The sequence below is a fragment of the Glycine soja genome, chromosome 6 (assembly GCF_004193775.1).
Source record: "Glycine soja cultivar W05 chromosome 6, ASM419377v2, whole genome shotgun sequence".
In the NCBI taxonomy this organism is placed as follows: domain Eukaryota; kingdom Viridiplantae; phylum Streptophyta; class Magnoliopsida; order Fabales; family Fabaceae; genus Glycine; species Glycine soja.
Window position 1 is genome coordinate 44,461,572 of NC_041007.1, and position 13,478 is coordinate 44,475,049.

General features: G+C 35.4%; 2 protein-coding genes and 1 pseudogene across 2 annotated transcripts; 1 reads left to right on the forward strand and 2 right to left on the reverse strand.

Moving 5' to 3' along the window:
• Positions 1-4,316: 4,316 nt before the first annotated feature.
• Positions 4,317-4,978, forward strand: LOC114417124 (auxin-induced protein X10A-like). The gene has a single exon (XM_028382230.1). It carries the CDS (start codon positions 4,405-4,407, stop codon positions 4,681-4,683), a length of 279 nt encoding a protein of 92 aa, XP_028238031.1. The 5' UTR covers positions 4,317-4,404; the 3' UTR covers positions 4,684-4,978.
• Positions 4,979-8,844: 3,866 nt separating this feature from the next.
• Positions 8,845-9,407, reverse strand: LOC114414236 (auxin-induced protein 10A5). The gene has a single exon (XM_028378539.1). The coding sequence runs from the start codon at positions 9,291-9,293 to the stop codon at positions 9,012-9,014; it is 282 nt and encodes a 93-aa protein (XP_028234340.1). The 5' UTR covers positions 9,294-9,407; the 3' UTR covers positions 8,845-9,011.
• A 1,444-nt stretch (positions 9,408-10,851) lies between these two features.
• Positions 10,852-12,073, reverse strand: LOC114417126 (annotated as a pseudogene).
• Between the last annotated feature and the right edge of the window lie 1,405 nt (positions 12,074-13,478).

A 13,478-nucleotide genomic window follows, 5' to 3' on the forward strand; every position in this document is an offset into this window, starting at 1 on the left:
ATATAGAACACTAATAGTTAAACTTTCACAGAAGTGTGTGTGTGTGTGTGTGCACGTGTCTGTGCATTTGGTTCTTGGCTCATAAAATGTCAATATTAAAGAAGGGGAAAGAAATCAAACACTTATGTCTATTAGATTTGAATTTAAATACGAATGACTAATTTGAATTTGAATTTCAATTTAATACAAAAAACAATTTGCATATGAAGAAATAAAAATTGTTTACATACCATCATTTGGATGCACCTCTCTGCTAATCACCTTCTTCTTTCCAAGTTATATTGTTCTTTTGCGGTGTCTACCCTCTTTTCATATTTTTGCATCTATCTTTTGAAAAATTTGTAGCAGAATTATTTTTTACAACAGGAAAATCTATGCATCAGAAAAATAAATAAATCACACAAGTGAAAAATAAAAATCAACAAAACTCAGTATCAAAAGTCTTGCCTGTTTGTAGGTCCAAAACTTTGAAGTATGCGATTATGGAGAGACTCTCACTATACAATGCAGTATGCGATTGGGGGAGTGCCCTGTGATTCGATCTTTCATGTGAAGATGCTTGCAGCTCCCCAAATTCGTTTGACCGAGTTTTCATCGAGTGTCGCACTATTCAGAGAGTCTGACCGAGGTTTCATGGAGTGTCATGTGATTTGGTGTTTGATGCGAAGAGGCTCGCACAACCCCAAATTTGTCTGATTGAGGTTTCGTCAGTTGCCATACGTGATTCGAGGTCCTGCAATTCGGTCTTTGATATGAATATGGTTCACGAAATACTACTGCTATAACATCATCATCATAATCGCGAACGTAGAATCTCTAATATTGACGAAAATCTAAAGAAAGCTAAATGCGAATGAGTGAAGCGATCAAATCTCAAATAGTTCTTATGCGCCAAAGATCTAGGAGAGGATGAAGTTGTATGTGCAAAACCTTGAGATGAAGAGCAGGTACGTAGAAGGGAATGCAGAAGATCGGGGCATTTGGAGACGAGTATCACTTAATTGAAATGTATTGTATAGGATTTTGGAATATTGTAAGTATCACTCAATAGAAGAAAGCTCTTCTTCTTCCACATCATCATTTTCGCTGACGTGGCATATGAAATAGCTCCGCTTTTATATATTATAAATAGATAGTTTAACTTAACATTTTTTTATTATGATCAATTTTTAATATTTTTAATTATAAGTATATATCAGCATTAATATAATAATTAGTTACATTATGGTAACGTGTATTTTGTGTCTATTTATGATCCATATATGTCTAATAAAATATATTCTTGTAACTTAGTAAGAATTAATTTTTCGATACATTTCTATTTTCACAGGAGTTTATAAAAATAACTAAAAATAAAAACTTAAAACTTCGTTGTATTTTTCTTTTAGTTTTAACATTCAAATATGATCTTTTAAGTCTAAGTTATAGTTATAATTTCTCACGATAAAAAGAGTTATATGTGAGTGTGAGTGAGTTGTTTTGTGAACATGTTTGTCTCTGTCAAACATGATAAATTGACACTAGAAGTCAAATTTTACACTGATATCTATACCACATACTGAAATACAATTTTAACAAATACTTTTCTAAACTTAAATATAAAAAGAAAATTGTGATGTATGACAGACGTAAATATAAATAAATATAATTACTTTAGTCTATTTAATAATACAATTCTTAAAACAACTTCATTTAATAGCGATTTTATTTTTAATTATTCATTTTTATTTATGATATCAAATTTCAATAATGAAGGACATTTTAGAAAGAATAAAAAGCATTTGAATTGAGATTAATAAAATTAAATAATGTTAACTAACTTTTTATTAATTAGTATGAAATTAGTTCAGAGTGAGTATAACCATTGAATCATTTAGTATGTTTTTTTTTACCAATTCTAGGAAAATATATTAAATGCAAGAAATTGATACACAGTGTGAATTGATTCTGTCCATCTATCAATAGATAACATCCACCCACATGTTTGGAGAGAACATTTCTTATTTTAAGTAGTAATCACATTGAAAGTTAGTAAACAGTCACATAACCCCTCAAAACATCGTGTGTTCATGCTTTGATCACGACACTTTAAATTTGATATGACGCTTTAAAGTGCAAGGCCAAGAGGTGATGTTTGGATTAGGGTGGGAATGAAGAGATAAAAGAAAATTGTGTATTCTTCACACGGAATTCATGTCTTTTACGCTCTACTTGAATTTTACAATTATCTTCTATTTTCCTCCTCTAAATCAAACACATCCGAAGTAACTTAGAAGTGTAAACAAGACCGTTAAACAACTTGTAAAAAAATGATCATTTTGAATTGAGATTATCCCTGGTAATTCAGAGATAACTTCTTACTAGTTATTCGCTCCAAGCTTGGAACCCTAGATTCTTATCAAAGAATGACAATATTTGTGGTGAATCCTCTTCAACCTATCAATCCTTTTGGGATTGTGGTTTTGTTCTTCCATTCTCCTCTTAATACAATTTTTTTCTTTTCAATTTCTTGAATATCATCTATCCTAAACGAGAACATGTATGCACATGCCTCTTTCAAGTAGTCATGTCATCACTAAATAACTTTTAATCATAATCATCAATACGGTGTGATTATATGACCAAGATTTGTAGCTCCCATATTCTTAAAGTATTGACCGATAGATTATTATATTGATTGACCATTGCAACTAATAAATCTACTGATTCCTTAACCGATATATCAGCACTTTAATTTCATTCGAAATTCTATCATGCTTTAATGAAAATGAAAATCGTTATAGGTGTTATATCAAAAGGCCAGCTGGTATAAATTATTTGGAACCACGGGCCACGAGAAGTCGAAGAGAAACAATGAGCTGAGTTGAGATGGTACTTCAATTTATACAGCTCACAGTTTAAAATATACCATATATATACATGCCTCATGTGGCACTATTATTTGATATATAATTGAAATATCTCAATAAAATGGTGTACGATTGGGGTCTTGAATTTTAATATTATGTGTTATTATAGAAAGTAAAAATCATTTAATCCCAACCCGAATTATTAAATTCATGTTCCTAGCTCTTAGTTCCTACCAAAATACTATTATAGCTTTTCCTTGCTGTGAAGCATGTGGGCTGTTATATATATAACAGTCATGATTTTTGTTTTTTTCAGCATGAGAAACCTCTTAATAGTGCCTATATATCGTTCTAATACCTTTCAGAAGGAAGTAATCATTAATGTAACTGATAAAAAGAAATGCAGAGAAATTGGATTTGTTGTCATTACTCAAAAATTGGTAATCTTTACAAGTTGAGAAGATGCCTATTGTGTAAAATGTCTACTAATCTATGTGAGTCTCCCACAGTGAGATTTGTGGTCTCAATTCAAGTGAGAAGTTATATGTTGGAAAACATCTTCACTGCAAGGAATTGTGAGGCCACCCAAGGGATGATCATATCCAAACTCTTCCTCAGCTTGATACAAAAGATCTTGGAATGAAGGCTGATTCAAGTATGATACGGGAACCACAAACCGCTTTTGTTTCTCCCCAACATACACTGCAAGATAGCCCTTTGGAACTTGTACAGATTTTGAAGCTGCTTGGCTAGCTGTGAATGATGCCCGTCGAACAGCAGGTAAACGGAAACCCATTCTATTTTGCTTGATTGAAGGAAGAAGAACAATCTCTAATTTGAAAAGAATGATCCAAAATGTCGAAGCTTGAGGAATGCAATGGCTTGTGTAATTTGTGTTGACTGAAGACCAAGAATTGTGTATATATATAGTTTGTAAGATTCTGTGGAAACCCAATTCCCAGAGAAAGTGACTGTCAATGGATGGAGGGCATACGCATGAGATATCACATGGTGTTGTCTTCGGTCCAACTATGAAGGATAAGTTGTGAAGACTTGCGTAACCCCACCTTATCATATATTAATTGGCCAGCATTAAGCCTCCACATGTAACCAAATGAGACGTGCCTCAGTGAAACGTAACGTCTATTCAAGCATTATTTGGTATTCCATATTTTTGTAAACATGCTCTGGGCATGTTCTGGAAGGTAATTTCTGGCTGATGAATTATAAGGCAGCGGATAGCGAGAGGTCATATATCATTTTAATTATTTCTGATGCCTGACATCTATTTTATTTCACGCGAGAAAGTCCTCCAAGGCAGTCCATATGCCCTTGTCTCCCTGTCTGTCCCATCCAATCAGTCTTGTCTTATAGTCCTCCCACCTCAGTGATTCATGCAGCCAACGATTCCTCTCCAATTATTTCTTCTATATATGTTCATGGATGCAAGCATTTAGGACAACAGAAGTGATTCACATCCTAAAGCATTTGATGTTCAAAAGCTTGCATCTTATTCACAATATTCTCTTCCCAAGTCTCAACTCATACAACAACAATGGGTTTTCGCTTACCTGGCATCAGGAAGACATCAATTGCTGCAAACCAAGCATCTTCCAAATCTGTGGAGGTGCCAAAGGGCTACCTTGTTGTCTATGTTGGAGACAAAATGAGGCGGTTTGTGATCCCCGTATCATACTTGAACCAACCATCCTTTCAAGATTTGTTGAATCAAGCTGAGGAAGAATTCGGGTATGACCATCCAATGGGCGGTCTAACAATACCATGCAAGGAGGATGAGTTCCTAACCGTCACCTCTCACTTGAATGACCTGTAAATCATGCTAATGGATACACGGATAGATTAGATGAGGCAAATTTGTACAGAAGAGGCATTTTCTTTTATTGTTAGGGATTTCTATTTTCTACAGAAGTCTAAACCTGTTTCCTGAATGAGAATTAATGCAGCACAGGACACGTATTGTTTAATCACTTTTTGCCTTTGCCAAATCTTGATATGGTTTAACAGATAACACACAGTATCATTGTCAAATTTAAGTTATTGATATGTATCAGCATGATCAGACTATCGGCTTATAAATATTAGGCATTAATTGCCGTAATTCTGTTGGAGATACAGGGCAACCTTGATAAGGTTGTTAATTACTAAACTGACCTATTGTATTTCAATATTTGTCCATGACCTGAACAAGAAATGCACAACACTTTTTTGTCCTGAAACAGTTTTCGCCACTTGTTGCCACATTCTTCTATAACATGTGCTTCTTTTAGTTCCCTCTTTAAGCACCACAATGTAATTATATATCTTCGGTTGAATTATTACTCCCTCCCACTCTATCATCACTGCAAAATCATTATCGTTGTCCAAAGGTTCATCAACTCTTTCATTTTCCTAAACAAGCAGCCATGGAGTTGTTACTACTATGGTATTGCCATGGAATTATTACTACGTACCATGGTATTGCCCCAAATATCACAGAAATAACAGAACAGATCGCCAACTTTTGGTGGACATAAAGTAAGAACTCCGATCCACACAGTTTCGAACTATTCTTCTTGCACGGTATGGTCATATATAATTTCATTTTATCTGGTAGACCGAAGTTATGTAAAAAGCATTGGTTCCTCCACTTCTCCCTATATAGGGTTAGTGAAAATGGGCCATACCGTTCGTGAATATCATACAAGAGAAAGTTTTTGTCACCAGAGTCGGCCATGTCTATTCAAGGAAGAAAATAAACCTCGGTGTTACGTCCAATTGTATTTTGCACCTGCTTCGGCAGGGAAGGTACCTCGTGTGCTTCGGACCTTGCAGCTCAAAATTTTAATTTGATAAAAATAATTATTATTAGAATACATTTTAACTTTTTCTGCCAAATTATTTTAACTATCCTTGGTCCGAGGGAAAATACTTCTGCTATACCGTTCCTGGAAATCATTTTTGTACCATTACTGATTTGAAATTTATCAACTTCTAACAGAATATTGATACCTGGCTCATACAGAGAGAAGGGAAGATTGAAACAAATAAACATAAAGTATAGAGATCGAAGCTGCTTGAGTTGCTCTATTCATTGCAATTAATCAATAGAATAACATATTATGTTTGTATTTCCTCTCTCTTGAGAAAGGGGGATCTGTACACTTAGAGAACACGCCTATTATACAAAATGTCTCCTCTAATCTATGTCAGTCTCCTATACTGTGACATTTCTGCTCAATTCAAGCAAGAAGTTATACATTGGAAGACATCTTCACTGCAAGGAATTGTGAGGCCACCCATGGGATGATCATATCCAAACTCTTCCTCAGCTTGACTCAACAAGTCCTGGAATGAAGGTTGGTTCAAGTATGATACGGGAATCACAAACCGCTTCAATTTCTCTCCGACATAGACTGCAAGATAGCCTTTTGGTGCGTCCGCCGCTTTTGATGCCTTTCTGATGCCAGGTAAACGAAATCCCATTGTTGTATTGATCTGAGAAGAGAATGGTTGAAGAGAAGTGTTGAGAATTTTGAATTTCAAACACTTTATGATGTGAATGATTTGTGTTGGTCCTCAATGCTTGCGGCCATGAATATTTATATAGACATAAGGATATGCATGGAACCATTAGTTGGGCACTTAAATTTTTGGTGATGCAGGGACATCAGATAGGAGTCATGGGACCAAATGAGAGACATGGCATATGGGGTGTTGTCTTAGAGGACTTTCTTAAGAATCAACGTAACAAGTGATTGTAGATAACATGAGTCCCACCTTCATTTGATCTTGTTGACAGAAGCTTATTCAGCGTGGTGGGGGCCAGAAATTTCATTTATGCAAATTTCATGCAGTACTGCTACTTAGAATTTGACGTACAGCAAAACAATGTGGTTCAGGATGCCTGGTGATACGATCATGCACTCAGTGTTAGTTGTCATCTTATCTACACTGTTTCAGAGCTATCAATTCCGATAGGACAGCTCCATATGCCCTTGTTTTTTCCAAAAGTTGTTTTGACGTGTGTAACACCACCTTATCAAACAATGGCCAACATAAAGCCTCCACTTGTAACCAAATGAGACGTGCCTAAGTGTATCCTCACATTTTTAGTGCATTATTCGGTATTCCATACTTTTGCAGGCATGCTTTGGACATGTTTTCTTCATGTTATGCTGGAGTACAACTGGAAGGTATTTTCTGACTGATGAATTATAAGGCAACACAGATAGATAGCAAGAGATCATAGACCATTATATTTCTGAGGTTTGACATTATACATCTGTTTTATTTCAAGCGGATTCACACCAGAAAATTAGATAGGATTATCTTAGCTACTATAACATGCAACGTTAATTCTTGATAAAGTCCTCCAAGGCAACACCATATGCCCCTGTCTCCTGTCGGTCCCATCACTTATCTCATTGCCTTCCCCCCACAATAATTCATGTAGCCAACTGTTTGTTACAAATTCTTTCATCTATATATATTCATGGTTGCAAGGTTTTAGCACAACCAAAATCATTGACATCCTAAAGCATTCGTAGTTCAAAAATTCCATCTTCAATTTACAAGTCTTTTTGGACACTCTGTCCCTAATTTCAACACATACAACAATGGGTTTTCGTTTGCCTGGTATCAGAAAGGCATCATTTTCTGCAAACCAAGCATCTTCGAAAGCCGTGGATGTGGAAAAGGGCTACCTTGCAGTCTATGTCGGAGAGAAAATGAGGCGGTTTGTGATCCCCGTATCTTACTTGAACAAACCCTCATTCCAGGACTTGTTAAGTCAGGCTGAGGAAGAGTTTGGATATCATCATCCCAACGGTGGCCTCACAATTCCTTGCAGTGAAGATGTCTTCCAACATATAACTTCTTTCTTGAATTAATAAATGTCAATTTTTTTTGGAGGCTGCATAGATTAGCGAAGACATTTTGTACAATAGGCGTCTTCTCAACTTGTAAAGATCTCCCTTTTCGAGAAAGAGGGAAAAGAAAGATTATAGAATGACAAAAGTCAGTATTTCATTATGTTTTTGGTGTAATGACAATGAATTCAACTACTCAAAGCAACTCCTCTGTGTTTTCTGTTATTTTTTTACAATGTTCACTTCACCCTGTATGATCAAGGTTGGTTTCTGTAAAAAAAAAAAAAAAATACTTTAATTTGTTCCGTTAAATTTTACAACGGAAATATAACACATGATTCCTAGCAAGGGTAGAGCAAAAATAATTTTACCTAGGACCATATATGAGAAAGATAAATTAATTTGGGAAAAGTCAAAATATATTTCATTAAAATTTTGGTGCCAAGGCAGGTGTAAAATAACAATGGGCTTAACATCGAGGGTTGCAATTATGACGGACAAACAATAATATCATAATTATAGCATCCCAAAATACTTTATGCAGCTTGACATTGAAATCGGTGATCCAAATTCTCAATTTAAATTTAACAAACAGAAATAAGTTGGAAAGGGAAAAATTATTGGCCATGCATAATAGACTGCTGTTTACTATTCATTAAAATTGAATGGATTAGAGTTCCTATTTTGGGGCAATATCACAGTACTGACAATCCATGCTTTCCTGCCCAAGTAACAACTAATAATCAATCTTGTTTAGGAAAATAGAAGAATGAATGACCCTTGGAAAATGATAATGCTTTTGGGGTGATGATAGAACGGAAGGGAGTACTAAATTAACTCAAGATACACAATTACTTTGTGTTGCTTAAACCAGGAACTGAATGAGCCACATATTAAATAGAAAATAAAGCAACAGGCTAGCGGCAAAAACTGTTTCAGGAAAACTAATGCGTTGTGCGTTCCTTGTTCAGATCACGGACATATATTGAAAAATAAGCAAGGGAAGCATTAATTAACAGCCCTTATCCAGGTTGGTCAATATCTCCAACATGATTACTGTGCTTAATTCCCAATATTAATTAGCTGATAGCCTATTGCTGACATATATCAAGTTAAATATGATAATGTTACGGTTCAATATATAATTGAGATTTGGAAAAAGAAAAAAGTGCTTAAAGAATGTCTTTTGTTGCATTCTCATTCAGGCAACAGGTTTTAAATTCTGTACAAAAAAGAAAATGCCATCTGTACAAATTTGCCTCATCTAATCTATCTCAGTCTCCGTTAGCATGAATTACAGCTCATTCAAGTGAGCGGTAACGTTTAGGAACTCCTCTTCCTTGCATGGTATTGTTAGACCACCCATTGGATGATCGTATCCGAATTCTTCTTCTGCTTGACTGAGTAATTCTTGAAATGAAGGTTCGTTCAAGTATGATACTGGAATTGTGAACCGTCTCATCTTATCTCCAACATAGACTGCAGCATAGCCTTTTGGTACGTCCACCCTCTTGGAGGCTGCTTGGGTTGTATAAAACGAAGTCCGCCTAACAATACCTGCTATGCGAAAACCCATTATTTTCTGTTGCTCCACACAACAAGTATTATACTGATATCAAAGAAGTCGTATGCGGAAGAAATTTTTGAGTTCTGATACTTCAGGAATGGGATGACTTGTGTTGCTTGGAAACCCTAGAAATTGTGTATATATAATGTCTAGGACCTCTGCAATCCAATTGCACAGATGGCCATGATGGGGTCTACTGAGGGAGAAAGGATCACATGGTATTGTCTCAGAGGTCTCTTTCAAGGAATAGGAAGTTCAATAGGAGTGCATGCGTACCTCACCTTCTGAGTTAGTGGCCACCAAATTACCCACCTGACAACCTAATGTTTGTTCAGGCATCGTGGTATGGCTAATCCAATGGTGGATATGCTTAAGACATCTCACATGCTTCTTCAAATGATTGTAAGCTGACAATTATTTTGATAAATATATCTACCATGTGACCGATAGCAACCAGTAAACCTTAAGCCGACCAGATTGACAGCTCTGAATAAGTTTTTGGAAGTAAGAAGAAAACCAATACTGAATACATGATCATAAAGTACTATGAACCACATTTTTTATGTACGAAATATTCTCACCGACAGCAGCCTACAATTTATTTCCACACATTAAGTTTATTGTCTCTGCCCCCTTTAATTAGTAATTGTCAACATGATCCACTTTGATTTTTTTTTCTTCGTATGTGGTTTCTAAAATGTTGGGAAATCTGTTAGCCTTCACTCGATAAGCAGGGATAGTATTATCTTAATTCTTGAGAAAGTCCTCAAGACAACACCATATGCCCTTGTCTCTAAGTTGGTCCCATTTATCTTATCTCATAGCTCTCCTTCACCAATAATTCATACAGCCGATGTTTTCTTACATATGCTTTTCTATATATATATTCATGGCAGCAAGCATTTAGCACCAACACAAATCATTCACATCCCAAAGCATTCAAAATTCTCAACACTTTTCTTAAGAAATTCTCTTCTCAAATCAATACAACAATGGGTTTTCGTTTACCTGGTATCAGAAAGGCATCAAATGCGGTGGATGCGCCAAAAGGCTATCTTGCAGTCTATGTCGGGGAGAAAATGAAGCGGTTTGTGATTCCCGTATCATACATGAACCAACCTTCAATCCAGGACTTGTTGACTCAAGGTGAGGAAGAGTTTGGATATGATCATCCCATGGGTGGCCTCACAATTCCTTGCAGTGAAGAGGTCTTCCAACGTATAACATGTTGCTTGAATTGACAATAAATCTCACACTGTAGGAGACTAACATAGATTAGTGAAGACATTTGGTACAATAGGCGTCTTCTCACCTTGTAAAAATCTTCGTTTCTTGAGCAGGAAGGGGGAAGGACCATTAGAATGACAGATTCATATTTCATGGAGCATGTCTCTGTGTGTTTAAGCAACACGCTGTATCATTGTAGTGACTACCAATACATATTTTTATAGAGAATTGGTTTCTCACTCAGGATCTCTGCCTTTCTACTTTTCTCTTCTTTCTGTTTAGGATTTTACACCTTTAATTAGCTTGTATTTTATAACTCATCAGTCATAACCATGACTCATTTTTCATTGCAAAGTAATTGATTGATAAATGATAACAAGTACAGTGTACAATGTTGTGTTCACGCAGGAGATACAGTGGTATACGCGACCTATATCAGGAATCAATGCTTAAAAAGATACGTATAATTGTATCTAGATTTAAGATTATGCACTAGGGTAAGATGCTTGCACAGCTATGCCACACAGTGCTTCCTCAGAATCCACACCCCTTTGCATCCTAATGTAACCTTCTTCACCCCACTCGGTTCCCCGCGAGTTCTTAACCAACCAATATTCAGTCCCATCATCACTAACACCATACCCCACGGCAGTGACACCGTGATCCAACTCAGTTCCACAGGAACCAGTGAAGACACCACTCTTGTAAAACTGAAAGTCAGAGCCACTGGCATCGATAGCTACGGAAACTGGGTTATTGGCCACAGCTTTTTGAAGTATGTGCCTTCTCATTGTTGGCAGGGACATCATCATACCCAGTAATTAATAGTAGCAGCATTCTTGTCTGCTTCATTTGCATTGCACTTTCCATCAACACCCTTATATAGGGGTAATTGGCTTCAGTGTTGAGTCCATGATTTTGGATGATGAATTTGAAAGCATCATCCGTAAGACCACCCTCACAACCTTGGTCCACACCCTTTGTGTCACAATCAACAAGTTCTGGTTCTCATGACAATAAGATCAATTTTCCAGCTCACAGCGCATGAATTCCTTCAGTTGCTGCAACAGCGGAAAGCGCCCAAAAACATCCTACAATACAAGGTAAATTAGTGGTTAGATGACCATTCAAGTTAATTTGATTTGTGAAACAAATTATCAAGAACTTACCACATTGACCTTGGTCCTTGACGGTGTAACTGCTCCCTTTTGCCTACAATCCACTGTGGATGGTGTTGCAGTCACGTTTTCAAACTTAAAAGTAGTTATTCTTATGATTGAGGAGCACATATGCCCCTTGAATCTATTTCTGGGTGCAAATTGATTAATGCCTCACTTGTAAGGTTTATCGGCGGCATTGTTGCAGGCTTCAATGTAATTTACATTTCCTTAAAAACTTTCCGGAGGATCCTTATACACCTTGCTGTAACGAGTCATCCGTTGCTCATGCCTCTCATACATGGATGCATCTTGGAGAGTGCGACATGTGACTTGAAAAGCCAAGAGTGCCATGCAGAGAAGCATTGCAAATGCAATATGGTAGAAATGATTTTTGGCAACCATGCTAGCGTAGTGTGTGTGACAATTAAGGAACAATTATATTACTTGAAGTTTTTGAGTGAAATGTGAGAAAGATGTGTTGTGCCGGTACCCAAGATTATTTGTGGTTTTTATATATAGTAAAAGTTAACGTTGAATGGTAAATTCATCTTCTTGTTTTTCAACTCAAATCTGAAAGATCCTTACTCTAAATGTTGCAATGAGAAATTTTTGAATGTGACTCTTGTACTGAATGCATATGCAGGTGTAGTTACTACGGACAAATTATTTGTCACGCATAACGTAGAGGCACTCATTGGCATACAGTATCATAGTAGTTTTCAAAACCATGCCATGTGTGTATTTGAAATCTTGGAATTATAAAAATTCAAGTTTCAATTTTTTTGTTTCCTATGCGTGCATATATTGCTAAAACATAACTGAATAAAAAATGTTGCATTCTTCTGGCGTCCCAAAACTAAGTTTCAACACGACAATAAATGGAACTTGTTATTGTTCGTTGTTCTAGTATTTTTCTTGTGTAGCAAAGAAAACAGACTTTTAAGCGGATAACTATTCAAATAATAATTATATCTATTACAACCTTACTCGGAATAAGTTACAACTAGACATAGATCCGTGCGATGCACAGGTTTGTAAATAATTAAAAAAATATTTAAATAAATAATTTGATTGATAAGTAAAAATTAAAAATATAATTATTAATGATATTTTATATCATTGACAGTTAAATGAGTTTAAAAAAATTATCTATAAATTATGATAATTTGATTTATCCATATATTTATAAGGAAATATTTTAAAATTGGAGTATGACCACTCAACTAAAATTGAGTAACGTGAAGGTAAAAGTAAGTGTTATGCATAAATATTATAAGAGTAATATAAGAATAAAGTTAAATGGACATAATAAAGCACATAATGTTAAAACACATAATGTGAAATATATATAATGAAAGGAAAATAGTCAATCATAATCTTAAAACACATAAATATTATGCTAATAAAACTCCCAAAATTGTTTGTTTAAATAAACTTTTTGTATTTATTTCCTTTTGTTGGCGACCTGTTGTTGAATTTTGTTTTCTTTGTTATGGTTCTTTTTAAACTTTGAAGTGAGATTGGCACATCAGGGGATGTTAGAACAGTTTGTTTATTCGTCTTTCTCCTTAATGGACTTTTTGAGATTGAATAAATTTCATTTGATTATGAAGATGCATCTTTTGACTTCTTGCATGCTTGTAGCTTGGAGCTTTTGCTTATGACAGATTTTTTTTCCACATTTTTCTTTAATGAACTTTCTTCTTCTTTTGATGATGAAGATGTATCTTTTGACTTGGATAGTTTTACCTTTGGTCTTTGAGTTGTGCCATCTTCTTTATTTGCCTTTTTTCTTAAATGAGTTTGT